The sequence below is a fragment of the Indicator indicator genome, chromosome 1, assembly GCF_027791375.1.
Source record: "Indicator indicator isolate 239-I01 chromosome 1, UM_Iind_1.1, whole genome shotgun sequence".
Classification (NCBI taxonomy): domain Eukaryota; kingdom Metazoa; phylum Chordata; class Aves; order Piciformes; family Indicatoridae; genus Indicator; species Indicator indicator.
Window position 1 is genome coordinate 122,268,573 of NC_072010.1, and position 14,151 is coordinate 122,282,723.

At 36.4% G+C, this 14,151-nt stretch overlaps 1 protein-coding gene across 1 annotated transcript in view; it reads left to right on the forward strand.

Moving 5' to 3' along the window:
* The window catches only part of CFAP47 (cilia and flagella associated protein 47), a 286,222-nt gene that overhangs the window by 81,862 nt on the left and 190,209 nt on the right, over window positions 1-14,151 (forward strand). Inside the window, 3 exon segments of the mRNA XM_054395813.1 lie at window positions 66-261; window positions 12,508-12,605; window positions 12,918-13,034. Coding sequence (XP_054251788.1) covers window positions 66-261; window positions 12,508-12,605; window positions 12,918-13,034 — 411 coding nt within the window.

A 14,151-nucleotide genomic window follows, 5' to 3' on the forward strand; every position in this document is an offset into this window, starting at 1 on the left:
GGTGGGTTTGGAAAGTCTCCAGAGAAGGAGACTAAAAGACTTAAAGACACTGCTTGTAATTTCAGGTGTTTGTCCTTCCTCGTGTTTCTGCGTGTAACGTTACTAATCTGCCCAGCTTGGGAAAAGTGCAGAGCATGCCAAGAATAAAATCAGAGCCTTTATCCAGCAATATATATTCTCCACATGAACGAACCATCCTCACCTGGTTGAATGAACATTATGAGAAGAATCGAAAAACTGTGTGGAAAGATTGTCAGAAAGGTGAAATAATTCTTTCACTATACTTTTCCTTCTAATACTCCTTTTGTAGACTTCAAAAACTGTTATTCATAGGGATATCCTGACAGTCTGCCACTCAAAATATTTTTGAGAGCCAAGTTATTGCCTATGCACAACTATTTCCTTTCCTTGTGTTTGTGTGTCCCAAGATCAGCATCTTTTGACTAGCACTGTTCATGAAACATCTTCTGTGTGCTGTGTGTTCTAATTAGGCACAATAGAGAAGTTAGTTTCTAACTAGGCATAAAGGTGAAGTATGGTGAACCTTATAATCTTGTTAAGGAAGTGCTAACAATAATCACTTTCCCTTAATTTTCCTGTTCAGAGTAGCATGGAGTTGTTAACATTTGTGCTTATAGTGGTGTTTTTGAAACCTTGCTTTTCAGAACTTACAGAATAATTTTTGTATTGCTTTTGTTCTAAAGATATTTAGGAAGGTAATGGAGACCAAGCTTCCAGATTGTAAATCTTACCCTGTTTGCAAGGTCAGTTTGACACCTGATGATCACTTGAATAAGGTTAAACAAAATGACCTGTTCCATTTGTGACTGACCTAGGCAGGTTTGATACTCAGATCTGACAAAATTGTTCAACCAGTAGTAATTATTACTTACATTTTCTTGTGTGTTTTTTCCTTTTGCTTCTTGACCCTAACTTCATTCTCTCTTTCAGAACTAAGTTTGGATAGGTAGTTAACACTAAGAAAGGACAGTCTGATGATGATCAGGGCAGAAGTCCAGAATGGCTCATAAACCAGAGATACAAAAGATTGTCATTTTTGCCTTGAGTGATTTCTGACCTGTCTGAATTATGGCTTATCTATTTGTATATCATCTTCCAGAAGTCTCATTTGGGCCCATTCTCTACCTTCCATATGCTCTGAATATCCCCTTGCTTTTCTAATTCTACTGTATAGAAGCAATTTATACTAAGTATTCTCAAATGTATTAAATAATTATGCTGGTAAGATTGAAAGGTCAGCCAATGCCTACTACACTCAATAGGAATAAATTTCTAGCTGTCAATTCATCCTTTGGGTCTGATCTTATGATTAACTCAGGGAGCTTCCTGAGTAGAAATACCATGCCCTACAGCAGGTAGGGGTATTTTACAATGTGTTATTTTCTTAGTATCTGTCTCCAGTTCCTGTTTTAGTGGAGCTGTCTTACAGCTGCAAGCTCTTTGCTCTGCTGGATGTTATCTGAGTCTTGTGTGTATAGATGACAACTTGCAGAGAGAATGGCTGGTGACCTGGGCAGTGTTGTGGCTCACCATAAATGCTGCATGGATACATTCCTAAGCCCCATTGTCTGTTCTGTTTATTGTAGACATCATTATAGATGTTGAGGCATGGCTAGCCTTGTTCTGTCCTGTGGGAACTCAAAGCTGCGTTTTGAATGTCAAAATGCATCTTATTTAACTTGGACTTTAAATTGAACTACAATGTCTAAAGATGAAAGAAGTGAATCTGAACCATAAGGTGTACATCTAGTGGACACTACTGGGAAAAAACATCCAGATGCCTCATTCCAAGTGGAATATCTATTGAAAATATTGTTTTAGTTGTCTGAAAGTATGTAATAAATTAGAATATTAAAATCAGTTTGATTTTTTTTTTTTTAATGGTCATGTGGTTATCAGCAATTGTAATTTTTTTTTAGTTAATTAGAGGCACCCAAAAGATTGGCACCTAAAAAGAACAATTAAATTGCAATATTTGCCTTATCAGCAAATAATAGTAACTTGTATGAAAGAACATTCACAGGATAGATAACCCAGTGGGCTAATGTATTCATCTGTGCAGATCTCATTGCAGATTTAGCTCTGGGTCACAGGTGAAGATGAATTTTCTGTGTACTGCCAAGGGACATTTATCTGCATTAAAGTTATCTTTTACAATTTCACTTAATTACATTTTTCTGCTTTAAGAGAAGTGTGAGATTGGAATGAGAAGGCAGAGATTATATATGCTTTTTGTGTGTGGGAAGTTACAGATACTGCCTTGCTATATTGACCTGTATATAGATTTTTGGTTCATGATTTTTTGGTTCATGACTTTTTTGGTTCATGTGTTCTAGAGGACACACAAAGATCTTGGTGTTTGTGCATGAGCATGCCCTTTTCTTTTGCTTCTGTTTCCATTTCTCTCGCAAACACTATATAAATGAGTGTTGCTAAGGAAACAATAGCTTAAAAAATAGAAAAATTCCAAATTATGAACATCTTAAGTGCATTATAAATGTTCTTAGCTTCTGTACCTGTGATATTACACTGTTTTGTTCCACAGATGACCTTCCTCAATATCTCTTTGAACCCTCTGTTTTAGCCTTCACTTTCCTATTATTTTTTTTCTTTTGCTGCCTTAGAATGAGTTGAGTAGTCAGCATGAAAGTACAAAGGAGGGAGGAACCATACTTGACCAACATGATTGCCTTCCCCATTGACATGACTAGCCCAAGAGTACAGGTGGAAAACAGTGGATGTAGTTAATCTCAGTTTTGGCAAGGTTTTCTACAGTCTCCCATGCCATCATGATAAACAAACTGATGAGGTACAGCCTAGACAAGAGGACAGTGAGATGGACTGAAATTAGGCTGAAGGGCCAGGCTCATGGTTTGTGGTCAGTGGCACGAAGTCTAACTGAAGGCTGGTCACCAGTAATGTACCTCAGGGGTCATTAGACTGAATTAATTTTATTAAGGTCATACACTAGAGAGATTTCAGCAGATGCAATATGCTGATGTGCTGTTGGTCCTTTAAATTTTGTGTTGGTCCTTTAAATTTTGTGATGTTATGATTAATCATCAAATTTATACTTGGATATTTTCACATTTTTAATCATGTTAGCATTTAATTAAACATCTAAACAGACATTTTTAGAAGAACAGTTAAAAGTCTCATAAGAAAAATGTCAAAGTGTAGTAAATGTTTACACAGCTCAGCTGGAAGTCCCAAATAATCTCAATTTTTGTTGCTAGTATTTGCTTAATATCACTAATTTTAAGAGAAGGATTTGTCCTTTATTTTTACTACAGTCTGGATCAGAGAACAATTACAATTTTTTTTCTTAACATTTATGTGCCTGCATATTATCAACCAAACACTACAATGAATGAACAATTAACCCTGATTAGCAATATGTCTTGACCATGGAGCTGCTAGTCTCCTGGGTGATCCATTCCTACTAAATAAATGAAGATCTATCCAGGCCACATTTCTCAGTCTTTCTTTTGATACCTAAGCTACTTAAAGTGAAATGTGACAGTGAGCCAAGCAACTGCAGGGCAGAGAAGTTTTAAATACACATTTTTATTACTTCTTTCTAAAGTTGAAGATAACTATGCCATTCATCAGAACTCTTCTCTTGCAAGAATTAAGATGTCAATAACTTAGAGGGAACATTAACAAGAAGTGTGCTTATCTCCGCATCTTCTGCCCTAGTTGCTACTAAAAAAGAAATATATTTCAAAAGCAGCTTGGCATATGTTTTGGGAGGGCAGGCTTGTTTCATGTCTTAGTGACAATAAAATGGAAAACTATGTTGAAACTTAAGATCAAATGCTATAAAGATGCAAAATGCCACTTTGTCTATTCTGCTGAGACATTAATTATACCTGAACTATAAGATTCACAGCCTACTTAAGTAATTTCTTAAACAGAAGAAAAATTTGCAACTGAGTGAATTAAATTGCCATGTGAGAAGTTGTATGTCTCTCCCTTATTAGTTATTATTATTACTATAGTAAGATAAATGATATTGGGAAATAAGAGTTCATCTTGAATGTATCCCAGGAAAATATTGAAAAGAGTAGATAATTCCACACTGAATATAAAATATTAGAGAGTATGACATCTAGTAAATTGACCAATATCATCATAGAATATTTTGGAGTGGAAGAAACCTCAAAGATCATCCAGTTCCAACCTCCACTAAGCCAGGTTGCTCAAAACCCCATCCAGCCTGGTCTTGATCACTTACAGGGAGTGGACATCCACAATTTCTCTTGGCAACCTGTTCAATAGTCTCTCTACCCTCACAGTAAAAAACTTTCCTCCTAATATCTGTACTCTTTCAGTTTAAAACTGTTACCCTTTGCTGTAACACTATACTTCAAATAAAGAATCCATCCCCATCTTTCCTCTAGGCCCCTTCTAAGTACGAGAAGGATGCTATAGAGTCTCCTTGGAGCCTTCTTTCCTCCAGGCTGAATAACCCCACTCTCCCAGCCTGTCCCCATAGGAGAAGTGCTTCAACCTCCTGAACAACTTTGTAATGCTCTTCTGGAACCACTGGAGCAGGTCCACATTGTTCTTGTGCTGGGGGCCCCAAAGCTGGATGCAGTACTCCAGCTGGGATCTCTCTGGAGTGGAGGGGAAGAATCACCTACCTTGACCTGCTAGCCATGATTGTCTTGATGCAGCCAGGATGTGCTGTGAACACGTTTTGCTGTCTGATCAATTTTTTCATCCACCAGTGCACCCAAGTTACTCTCTGCAGGGCTGCTCTTAAGCTACTCATCACCCAGCCTGTATTTGTGCTTGGAATTGCACCAACCCGTGTGCAGGACGGTGTGCTTGGTCTTGGTGGTCTTCATGAGGCTTGCTTACAGGCTCACCTCTCAAACCTTGTCAAAGTCCCTGTGGGTAGGATAATTTTCCTCCAGCACTGACCTGAACCAGGTCCCTCCAGTGAGTTAACGTCTGAACAATCAACCTAAAATGAGATGTAAGAACTATCTCCAGAGCAGATACATCTTCATTTTCATGGAAAACCTGCTTGAAATGGAAAGTCTGCTTAAGAGGAAAGAGAAGTGCAAATCCAGTGCCACTGTATGTAGTCTTTTCTGACAATTAGGCATAGTAGCATCTCTCAATTTTTACTCTGAGGTAGGAAAGTTGGTTTGTTTTTTTTTATTTTGATGGATCTTATTGACTTCACTGTGATGTGGGTTTTTTGGTGTTTTTTGTTTGGTTGGGTTTTTTTGTTTTTATTTTGTTGTTTAGCTTGATTTACATTTTCAAATTTTGTAATTGATATAGCATGGCATCTCTAGTAAAAAGGTTGAGAAAGGAGAGATTTTAGTGTGGGATGGCATGTCTTCACAAAATTGTATGAGAATCTCTTTCCCAAGAGCTGAAAAACTCACAAGATCATGATTTTATCTAGTAGAAAAGAGAAAATAATTATTTTCCTGAGTATTAAATTCATGTGAAGTTCAGAAATAAGCAAACATGCATGTTTAATTTATCTTTTTAGACTTTAGAGTAGCATAAAAAATATTTGTTTTGTACAGCGTTGTTGCTTTATACTGCCTAGCATTAACTAGCTTCAGGGAAATATAAGTCTGAAGAAGGGTAGTCCCTGGAGCTCTGTACAGAAAAGATTAAAAATGTTCATATTTGGAAAACTGTTCAAAAAATATCCCTTAACTCTCAGGACTGCATGTACTTGGGTTTATATATGTGTGTATACATATAATCACAGAACCATTAAGGTTGGAAAAGACCTCTAAGATCATCAAGTCCAACCATCAACCCAACACTACCATGACGTCCTCTACCCTCCTTTTCCTTTCTTTGTGCCAGATTTCCTCTGCTTTTCCCTAAAAACATTTTTCTGTTTTATGTCAATCATTTGTGAGCATTTTAGCATCATAAAAGCCAGTGATGCTCCACTGAAGGTAGTCGCTCTCCTCTGCTGCAGCTGACAGAGCTATCATGATAATCTTATGACAGACATATGTGGTCCCATACCACACTGTTTCCCAGCATGGGTTTCACCAAGTGGTGGGAAGTTCTATCTGGTTTGTCAGCACTTGTGCTGGTGCAGTGAGGTCATTTCTTACACACAGGAGTGTTTTATTTCTTTGGGGAGTTGCTTCCTCCTGCTTCTCCCAAACCATTATACAGCTTGCATTTTTCCAGGTCACACACTCACAGGGCTTCTGTGATTACTGTTCTCAGAATGAACACACAACAAAGCCAAGAAGAAAAGTTTTCTGCTGCTGTAGGCTTTACTCCTCTAAATAGTGGGGAGAAGCAAGCCTTGTGTTGTACCTGCCTCTGTGTCTGCATTGAGCATGTAGATTCCCTGAGATAGAGCAGTGTCACCCAAAGCACAACACAGGAACAGCAGCCTTGCATCTTGTCTCTGTCGGAGACCAGATTGCTACAGCTAATGCAATGTCTGATGTGAAAACCAGGTCTGTCCCCTCCGAGTCTCCTCTCCCAGAACCATACACATGTATCTGTGTGCAGACATATATCACAGAATCATTCAAGTTGGAAAAGACCCTTGGTGTCATGGAGTCCAACCATTACTACTATGCTTATATGGAAAAATATATATATGTGTATGCACATCATGCTGACCTTCAAAACCATAAATGATCTCAATAGGAATAATTGGGTAAATATTTTGGGAGAAATTTTGTTTCCTTACTTGCAATTCACTTACTCTGTTTTCACCTAAGCAAGGCACTTCACAGTGTGTGTATGTTAACTGGAATGAATAAACTTTCTGATTATTTGTGTAATTAATGTCACCTCTGCAGTGCAGAGCAGATATGTTGAGCAAGGTATAGCGATGGATTTAGTAATTTGTCTTCGGATATTTTGTGAGGAGGAAAGATTCTTTGAGCCTCTGAAGACTGAAAAAGTTTCTGTTAATACATTGTAAGTATCAAACAGTGAATTGCAGTAAGATCAGCTTGAGGTTTTTTGTTTGTTTGGGTTTTCTTTTAACTAAATAAGATGATTCAGGGCTTATAGTATTCATTCTGAAGCCAGTGTAGAAGCCAGGTACGCTAATCAATTGCATTTTAAATCTACAACTGAAATGCCATAATAGAAAAATAGTTTTGAAAGTGACATGCTAATCTAGAGGCTTTTAATACCTTTCAATGATTTCAATCTCTTTACAAAAAGACTCATAGAATTGTGTTGGAGGAGACCTTTAAGATCATCTAGTCCAACTGTTCTCTAACTCTACCAAATCCTGGTGTTCCTCATCACCACATCTCTGCCTCTTTCAAACACCCCCAACTTTCTGTTGAAAAGCAACAAAGTGGAGGCTGACATAAGGTATAACTATTCTTATGCATAAAAGATTAAGGAATTTGTAAATGTAAGATATTATTTGGGATCAGAATAAATAAAAATAGAGCTGTGTAGATAGTGAAAGATGGTTAGAAATTCTTGTTATGAGCAGAAAGGTAAATGTTCATTGTCTCAGGGTAAAAGCCTTTGGCAACAGATGGGAATAAATAAGACACATCCCCTGTGTATCCATTTTTCTGTCCTTGCCCCATGTGGTTCTTCTTGAACTTTTCTACTTAGAATTATTACAAATTGACAGTGGGATTAAATCTATCTGCCCCTGGTATTTCAGGAATTCTTAGAAGAATAATTATCAGTTTTGATGAGCAAAGCCTGTGGCATCCAGCCTAAAGTAGGAACTGTAATTTGTCTACAAGTCTCTTGTTTCTCATGTTAAATGTAGCCTCACATACTCTATGTACCAAAAGCAGATGCATTATCATTCTGTTATCCTAAATACATTTTAGGGAAAACATAATAAACTTTAAAAAAATATTCAAAGGCACATTTCCTCTCATCTTTCTTATACTTTGCATTGCACATTTTAGTATCATAATTTTAAACCTTGTCTTGGTTCTAATGTCAGCACTTAGAGAAAAGGTTATTGCTACATATTTTTTTCTGTAAATATTTGTATTATTCAGTACCAGATTTAAGCTATTGAAACAGAACTGTAGGCATTATTATGGCTCTAGATTAGTTCCACCTCCAGAGATTTTCAGATCCCAGAATAAGAAGTTGGTTTTATAATATTATAAACTATCATTACTGCAATAATTTCTGTTAAAAATGCCATGCCATGATAGTTTAAAGGTCTGTCTAGCTCAGTATTTTACCTGCAACAGAAGATGCTTAGAGATGAGTAACAGTGCAAATGTATGGCAGTGCTTCCTTTATGCATACTTTGAGAATTCCTGATTTGAAATTCAAGACTACTTGAGATGAAGGTGGTAATTCTGTAAGATTGTACTAGGGGCCAACAGCTTTAAGGATTTCATTCTGACTGTTAGCAATGGGATGTTTTTAGCTATTTTGAACCAGTGAAATGTTTGACATCATAAACATTGGGAAAAATGGCTTTGGAGATTGCTGGGAACTCTTGACCCAATTAGGCATTTTTCTGGGATGTTTCTTTGAATGAAACCACTACCATCTATCTTGAAAGAGATGCTTTCTTGCCAACTTACTTTACTACTCAGTGAGTTAGAATCAGCGAGATAAAGCATACTGATGGATCAGCTAATAAAAGCAATACTTGAAAATACCCCACAGTAAAGCACAGAAGAAAGGGAGAATGAGAACAGAAAGAATCTGTTTCATTATCATGTATAAAGACTAAACTCACTGTACCTGTAGTGTACTGGACAGGTATTTGCTGTCATAAAAATCTCTAAAAATGGATATTCTATGGTCTTCTTTAGGAAATATCTGCCAGTATTTTCCATTCATTTCCATTGGAAAGATTTTCCTATTGTCTAACATAACCCCAAAATTTCTCCTGCTGGTATTAAGTCCATTCTTTCTCTTCTAAAATGTGTGCAGTGCATCTTCCTTGCTTTTTTAGTAACTTTATACTTATTCACAAATTATGTTCTTCCTCAGTTAATCCCTCTCTCACCTTTTGGCAAAGCAATTCCATTCTTTCAGTAGGTCTCTGTACACAGCTCATTTGTTTTCTGGTAAACTCTCTCAGTTGATCCATGTCTTTCTTGGAGGTTGGTGCCAATTATTTTGGTGTTTTGTACCAGCTGGGACTTGAACTAAATAGAATTGAAAGGATCAGTCTACCTTCTTAAGATGCAGCTCCCCTGTTTATGCATCCTAACCAAGCATTTTTTTTTTTTGTCTGCAATGGGATTTGCTATTATCTCCAGATTATTTTCTGTGAATTTTCTGTCTATCCAGTTTTCCATCTAGCACTTATGAAATTAATTGTGTAGTACACTGCACACATCATTATTAGTTTTCGTCCCATTTGTTTCGGATCATTACTCCAATTGTTCAAGAACTTATAGTCCTTTCCTTATGAGTTCTTGCAACCTGTTTTTCTTCCCAGAGTCAATTCTTTCACTTGCTTGGAATTATCTCCAGATTGAACTGAGGTAGTTTTATGCTATTTTTCAAGTTGAAAATGAAAATATTGAATACGATACAATCTAGGACATTGCAGGTTGGTTTGTGGACAGCTGATAGTTCGGCTTACTGGATTTCAGTGAGTTTTGTGCCTCATCTAGCTACCTTTTTCCTAGACTACCTTTTCCTTGCTTCTTTATGAGAGAGAATGTGACCAATTTCATTACTGAAGTTAAAATTAATAGTATTTTTCATTTGTCCACAGTATCTTCTACCCATCAAAGAAATAGACTGTATTTGGCATAATGAAGTTTATGGTGACTGTTGCTTGTTATTCTGCCAACAAATTGATCACACAGAATTTTTATCGACTTTGCCTTGATTATCTCCATTTGGAAAATAACCTTTCATAGCCCACAACAAATCTTGAGGCTTCCAATCTAATCATGTAAATATCAACTCATTAATTTTTATTTTATTGAAAACTGAAAAGGATAATAGAAAAACACCCAAAACAAAAACTCTGTAGTCTTGCATGCTATTAATTCAGCAGGTTAAAAAACAATTCCAACCTAAAGAGTCACTGTGAAAAGATTGCTCTTTACTTTGTGGGAGAGCAGAGAAAAAACGTCTAAATGTGAAAACATTCCTGCATAAACAAATAAAATTTTACTGCATTCAGGATGAATTAGGAATGAGACTATGTATTAAGTAATTAATATAAAATGTGTTTCAGGGATGTTTTAAAGGGCATAAATGATTTTAAACTCAGTAAATCTGGACTTCTAAAACAAAATACAATTTTAAAATATGAAAATAAATTATTGGAGTCACATGATAAAGCTGCTGCTTCTATCTAGAAATGCTCAAGGAGAAAAATAAATATTTTGTTTCTGTATAAATTTATAAATTAATGTTTTAATTTTTATTTGAAAACTTACAGAAAAAGAGATGTTTGGGTTTTTTTTCTAATCCTTTTTGAAGTACTGGATTTGATATTTTAAAACTGAAAATACATTTCATGAATATTTTGTATGGCATGTGAATTTGATTTAATTTTCTGTTCATGTTAATGAAACAATGACAATAAAAGAAACATCACTTGAAGTATAAATTGAATGAAAGCTTTCTTCAGAAAAAGATATTATTTTTAGATATTACTTTGAAGGAACTATTTGGTTTTTTAAAATGTTACAGAAGAAACTTGTTGCTTTCTGTAAAAGGGAGGAGAGAGTTTCTCTCTTTTTACAGACTCACAGATTGCATTGGATAGGAAGGAACCTTCAAAGGTCAACTTGGCCAATCCCCCTGCAGTCAGCAGGGAGACCTTCAACCACATCAGGCTACCCAGGGCCACATCAAGTTTGATGTTAAATGTTTCCAGGGATGAGCCCTCAACTACATCCCTGGGCAGCCTGTTCCAATGTTTTACCACTCTCATTGTAAAGAACTTCCTCCTTCTGTCCAACCTGAATGTACCCTGCTCCAGTTTAAAACCATTGCCCCTCATCCTATTGCTACCAGCCCTTCTAAACAGTCCTTCCTTCAATATCCCTTCAGATATTGAAATGTATCTATAAGGTCTCCCCGGAGCCTTCAATTCTCCAGGCTGAACAGCTCCAAATCTCTCAGCCTGCCTTCATGGGAGAGGTGCTCCAGCCTTCTGATCACCTTTGGGGCCCTCCTCTGGACCCACTCCAGCAACTCCATGTTCTTCTTGTGTTTGGGCCCCAGAGCTGGACGTAGTATTCCAGGTGAGGTCTCCAGAGTAGAGTGACAGAATCACCTTTCTTTACCTGCTGGCCATTCTTCTTTTGATGCAGCCCAGGATGCTATTTATACCTTCTGGGTTCCAAGTGCACATTGTTGGCTCATGGCCAATTTCCTGCCCACCAGTACCTCTATGTCCTTTTCTGCAGGACTGCTCTCAATTTCACCTTTTCCCAAACTGTATTGATATCGACGATTGCCCCAACTCAGGCTCGGGACCTTTGCACTTTGTCTTATTGAACCTCACGAAACTCTATTCAGCCCAACCTCTTCAGCCAGTCCAGTTTCCTCTGGGTGGCATCTCATTAAGATGGTTCTTTTCTTTAATCTGTTACATTTTATGACAAAATTGAAACAGCACTTCAGTGCCTTCCAGAAGAAAAGAGACAATTTAAGAACAGATGTGTGGCATCTTTCTTGATAGCACACTGAATCCTTCTGAGGGTTCAGAGAGTTATTTAACACATTTAGTTATTGGTATTTCAGTAACTTTTTTAGAGAATGATTCAGGTTAAGGGTGTTCTAATGAATAGATTCTTCCTATGGTTTATTATGATGCTTAAGAACAAAAATGTTTAAGTTCTGTGTTAAATGTTTAAGATATGGAATGCTTCAAATAAGAAATACTAATAAAGAAATTATATTTGCTTAGCTTTGTTTTAAACAAAACCATTATAAATATAAAAAATAATCTGAGGCACAGGACTTTGCAACACTATTCTAGAAGTAGTGATCTATGCTGTAGGAATTGTGCTATTAGCTGTCGTTTATATTTCTTTAATATAATTTAATATGACCTTAATTTCTTTAATATCATTTAATATTAAATTTCTTTAATATAATTTAATATGACCTTAAAATCAGTAAGATTTTTTTTTCTATTTTTATGCACATAAAGGTTGCAACTTTAAAGGATTCATGCAAGTTTTCACTAGTTTCAGTATCCTATGAATGTTACCCCTATACAACTAATGTACCTGTTTAGGTTCCTGGTCTGTGAGGTGAAGTTTAGTGTACCTGCTTCCCCTTCCCTTGTGCTGAATACTCTTACATGTTCTACCAGAGTGTAACTAATAACAGTTACAATATTCTAGGTGAGGTTTTTTCATGTTTTTAACAATGGGTCCAGAAAAGAATTATACCTGGGAAGTTCTACTTATGAATGGATGTTTCTTGTTTTCCTGTTCTTTACTCTCTGGTTTCTAATAGTCATCACATCTGCTGAGAGTAAAATTAGGCCTCTCAGGGGGCAAAAGTGTAATTCATCTTGCTCTGTTTTTAATTCAGGTGAAGTGCCACCAATGAGATGGATAGTAAATTTTGACCAAGATCTTCTAGATGGTCTGGTACTGGCAGCACAGCTGGCAGCTTATTGTCCATATTTGGTAAAGACTTGTCTTAATATTGTGCAAGTTTTGTATAGGTTATTAATATAGATGGGTTTATTCAGGCCTTATTTTCCTTTGGAACAGTTGTCTTATATGTTTTTTAAAAAGGCACAGCCCCCCCCCCCCCCAACATTTAGCAAGTCTAAAGTGATTGTTTCAATATTCCCCCCCCCTGCCCCCCTTGGGTATGTTCTTAATGGGGAATTTCAGCAATCCATAAGATCTAAATTTCCAACTGAGAGTGAAAATCTAAATATAGTAATTTTGATTAGTGGAAGATCAAGAGCTTGGTTTCTCTGTCTTCTCTAGATTGCTACTCACTTTGTAAGAATGTATACTAAACCAAAAACTCCTGAACAGTTTCTGCACAACTGTTTGATACTTGTGAATGCTATGAATGCTGTCAGTCTGGCTATGGGCATAAAGGTAAGTGATTATATACTAGTAGTTTTTATATAACTTTAAATTATTACTATTTTTTTTCCTTTCATGACAGAATTATTGTACATCAGAGTAAAATGACATTTTACTGAGGTAGTTTTGCTTCTTGGTGTATTACTGTATAATGGAAACCAAACTGCTGCTTCATATAAGCGCATTTAATTACAAGTAATTTTGGTAACTCCTTGCTTTGTGGAATCACATACATATAAAACTAGCTAAACAAAAGATTAATTCAGTTGAGGTTCTAGCATCATAAATCACTCAATGAAAACTTGGATGGAATTTATTATTACATTCTAAGGCATTTTAGAAAAAAATATTTAGGAACAAACATCATACACGTTAAAGATGAAAAAGAGTGGTAAAAAAATTGTATGAATGTTTGGTAACAATTATGTGCATCTATCTAATCACAAAGGTGCAGGAGGGTTCTGTCCCAGACTTGATGCACACAGAAATCAGTAGATTTGGACTCTTAGTGAGAATAACACTTGAAGCTGTCAGCTTCTGATGTTCTTTTTTTGGGAGGAATATGATAATGTTGATGTTTGTTTCTTTTTAAATATGGATTCACTTGGGATCACTTTTTCATGTTTAGCAATATAGTTTACATCTCTGAGTTTTTTTTTTTTTTCTGTTTTGGGTTTGTTTTGTTTTGTTGTTTTGTTGTTGGTTTTTTGTGGTTTTGGTTGGTTGGTTGGGTTCTCCCCCTCCAATGGCCTAGAGCTTCAAATTTTCTATATATTGTACACTAGGATGTTAATTCTTTGTTCTGTTGGGTTTTGGGTTTTGCCTCTACAGCCATTTTTTTCCCTGCTCACTGTGTGCATTTCTTTAGCTGACCATTTGAGAGTTATCTATAGCTGTGGGTTCTGCTAGTACCATGTAAAGATAAAATAGTCAGAGAGGCTTGATCAATTAAAAAAGCTGCTACCACAGCTAAACCAAGCAAAGCAAAGCTCTACAACCTGGTCAACAATCCTTCAGACAAAGGCGGCTTGTCAAATCCCAGTGCTGAAGCACTGTAAATGTAGTACAAAACTTGTGGCCTTTTAATAGCAATGCCAAGGCTGTTAAAATAACAAGGTTAAATGTTCAC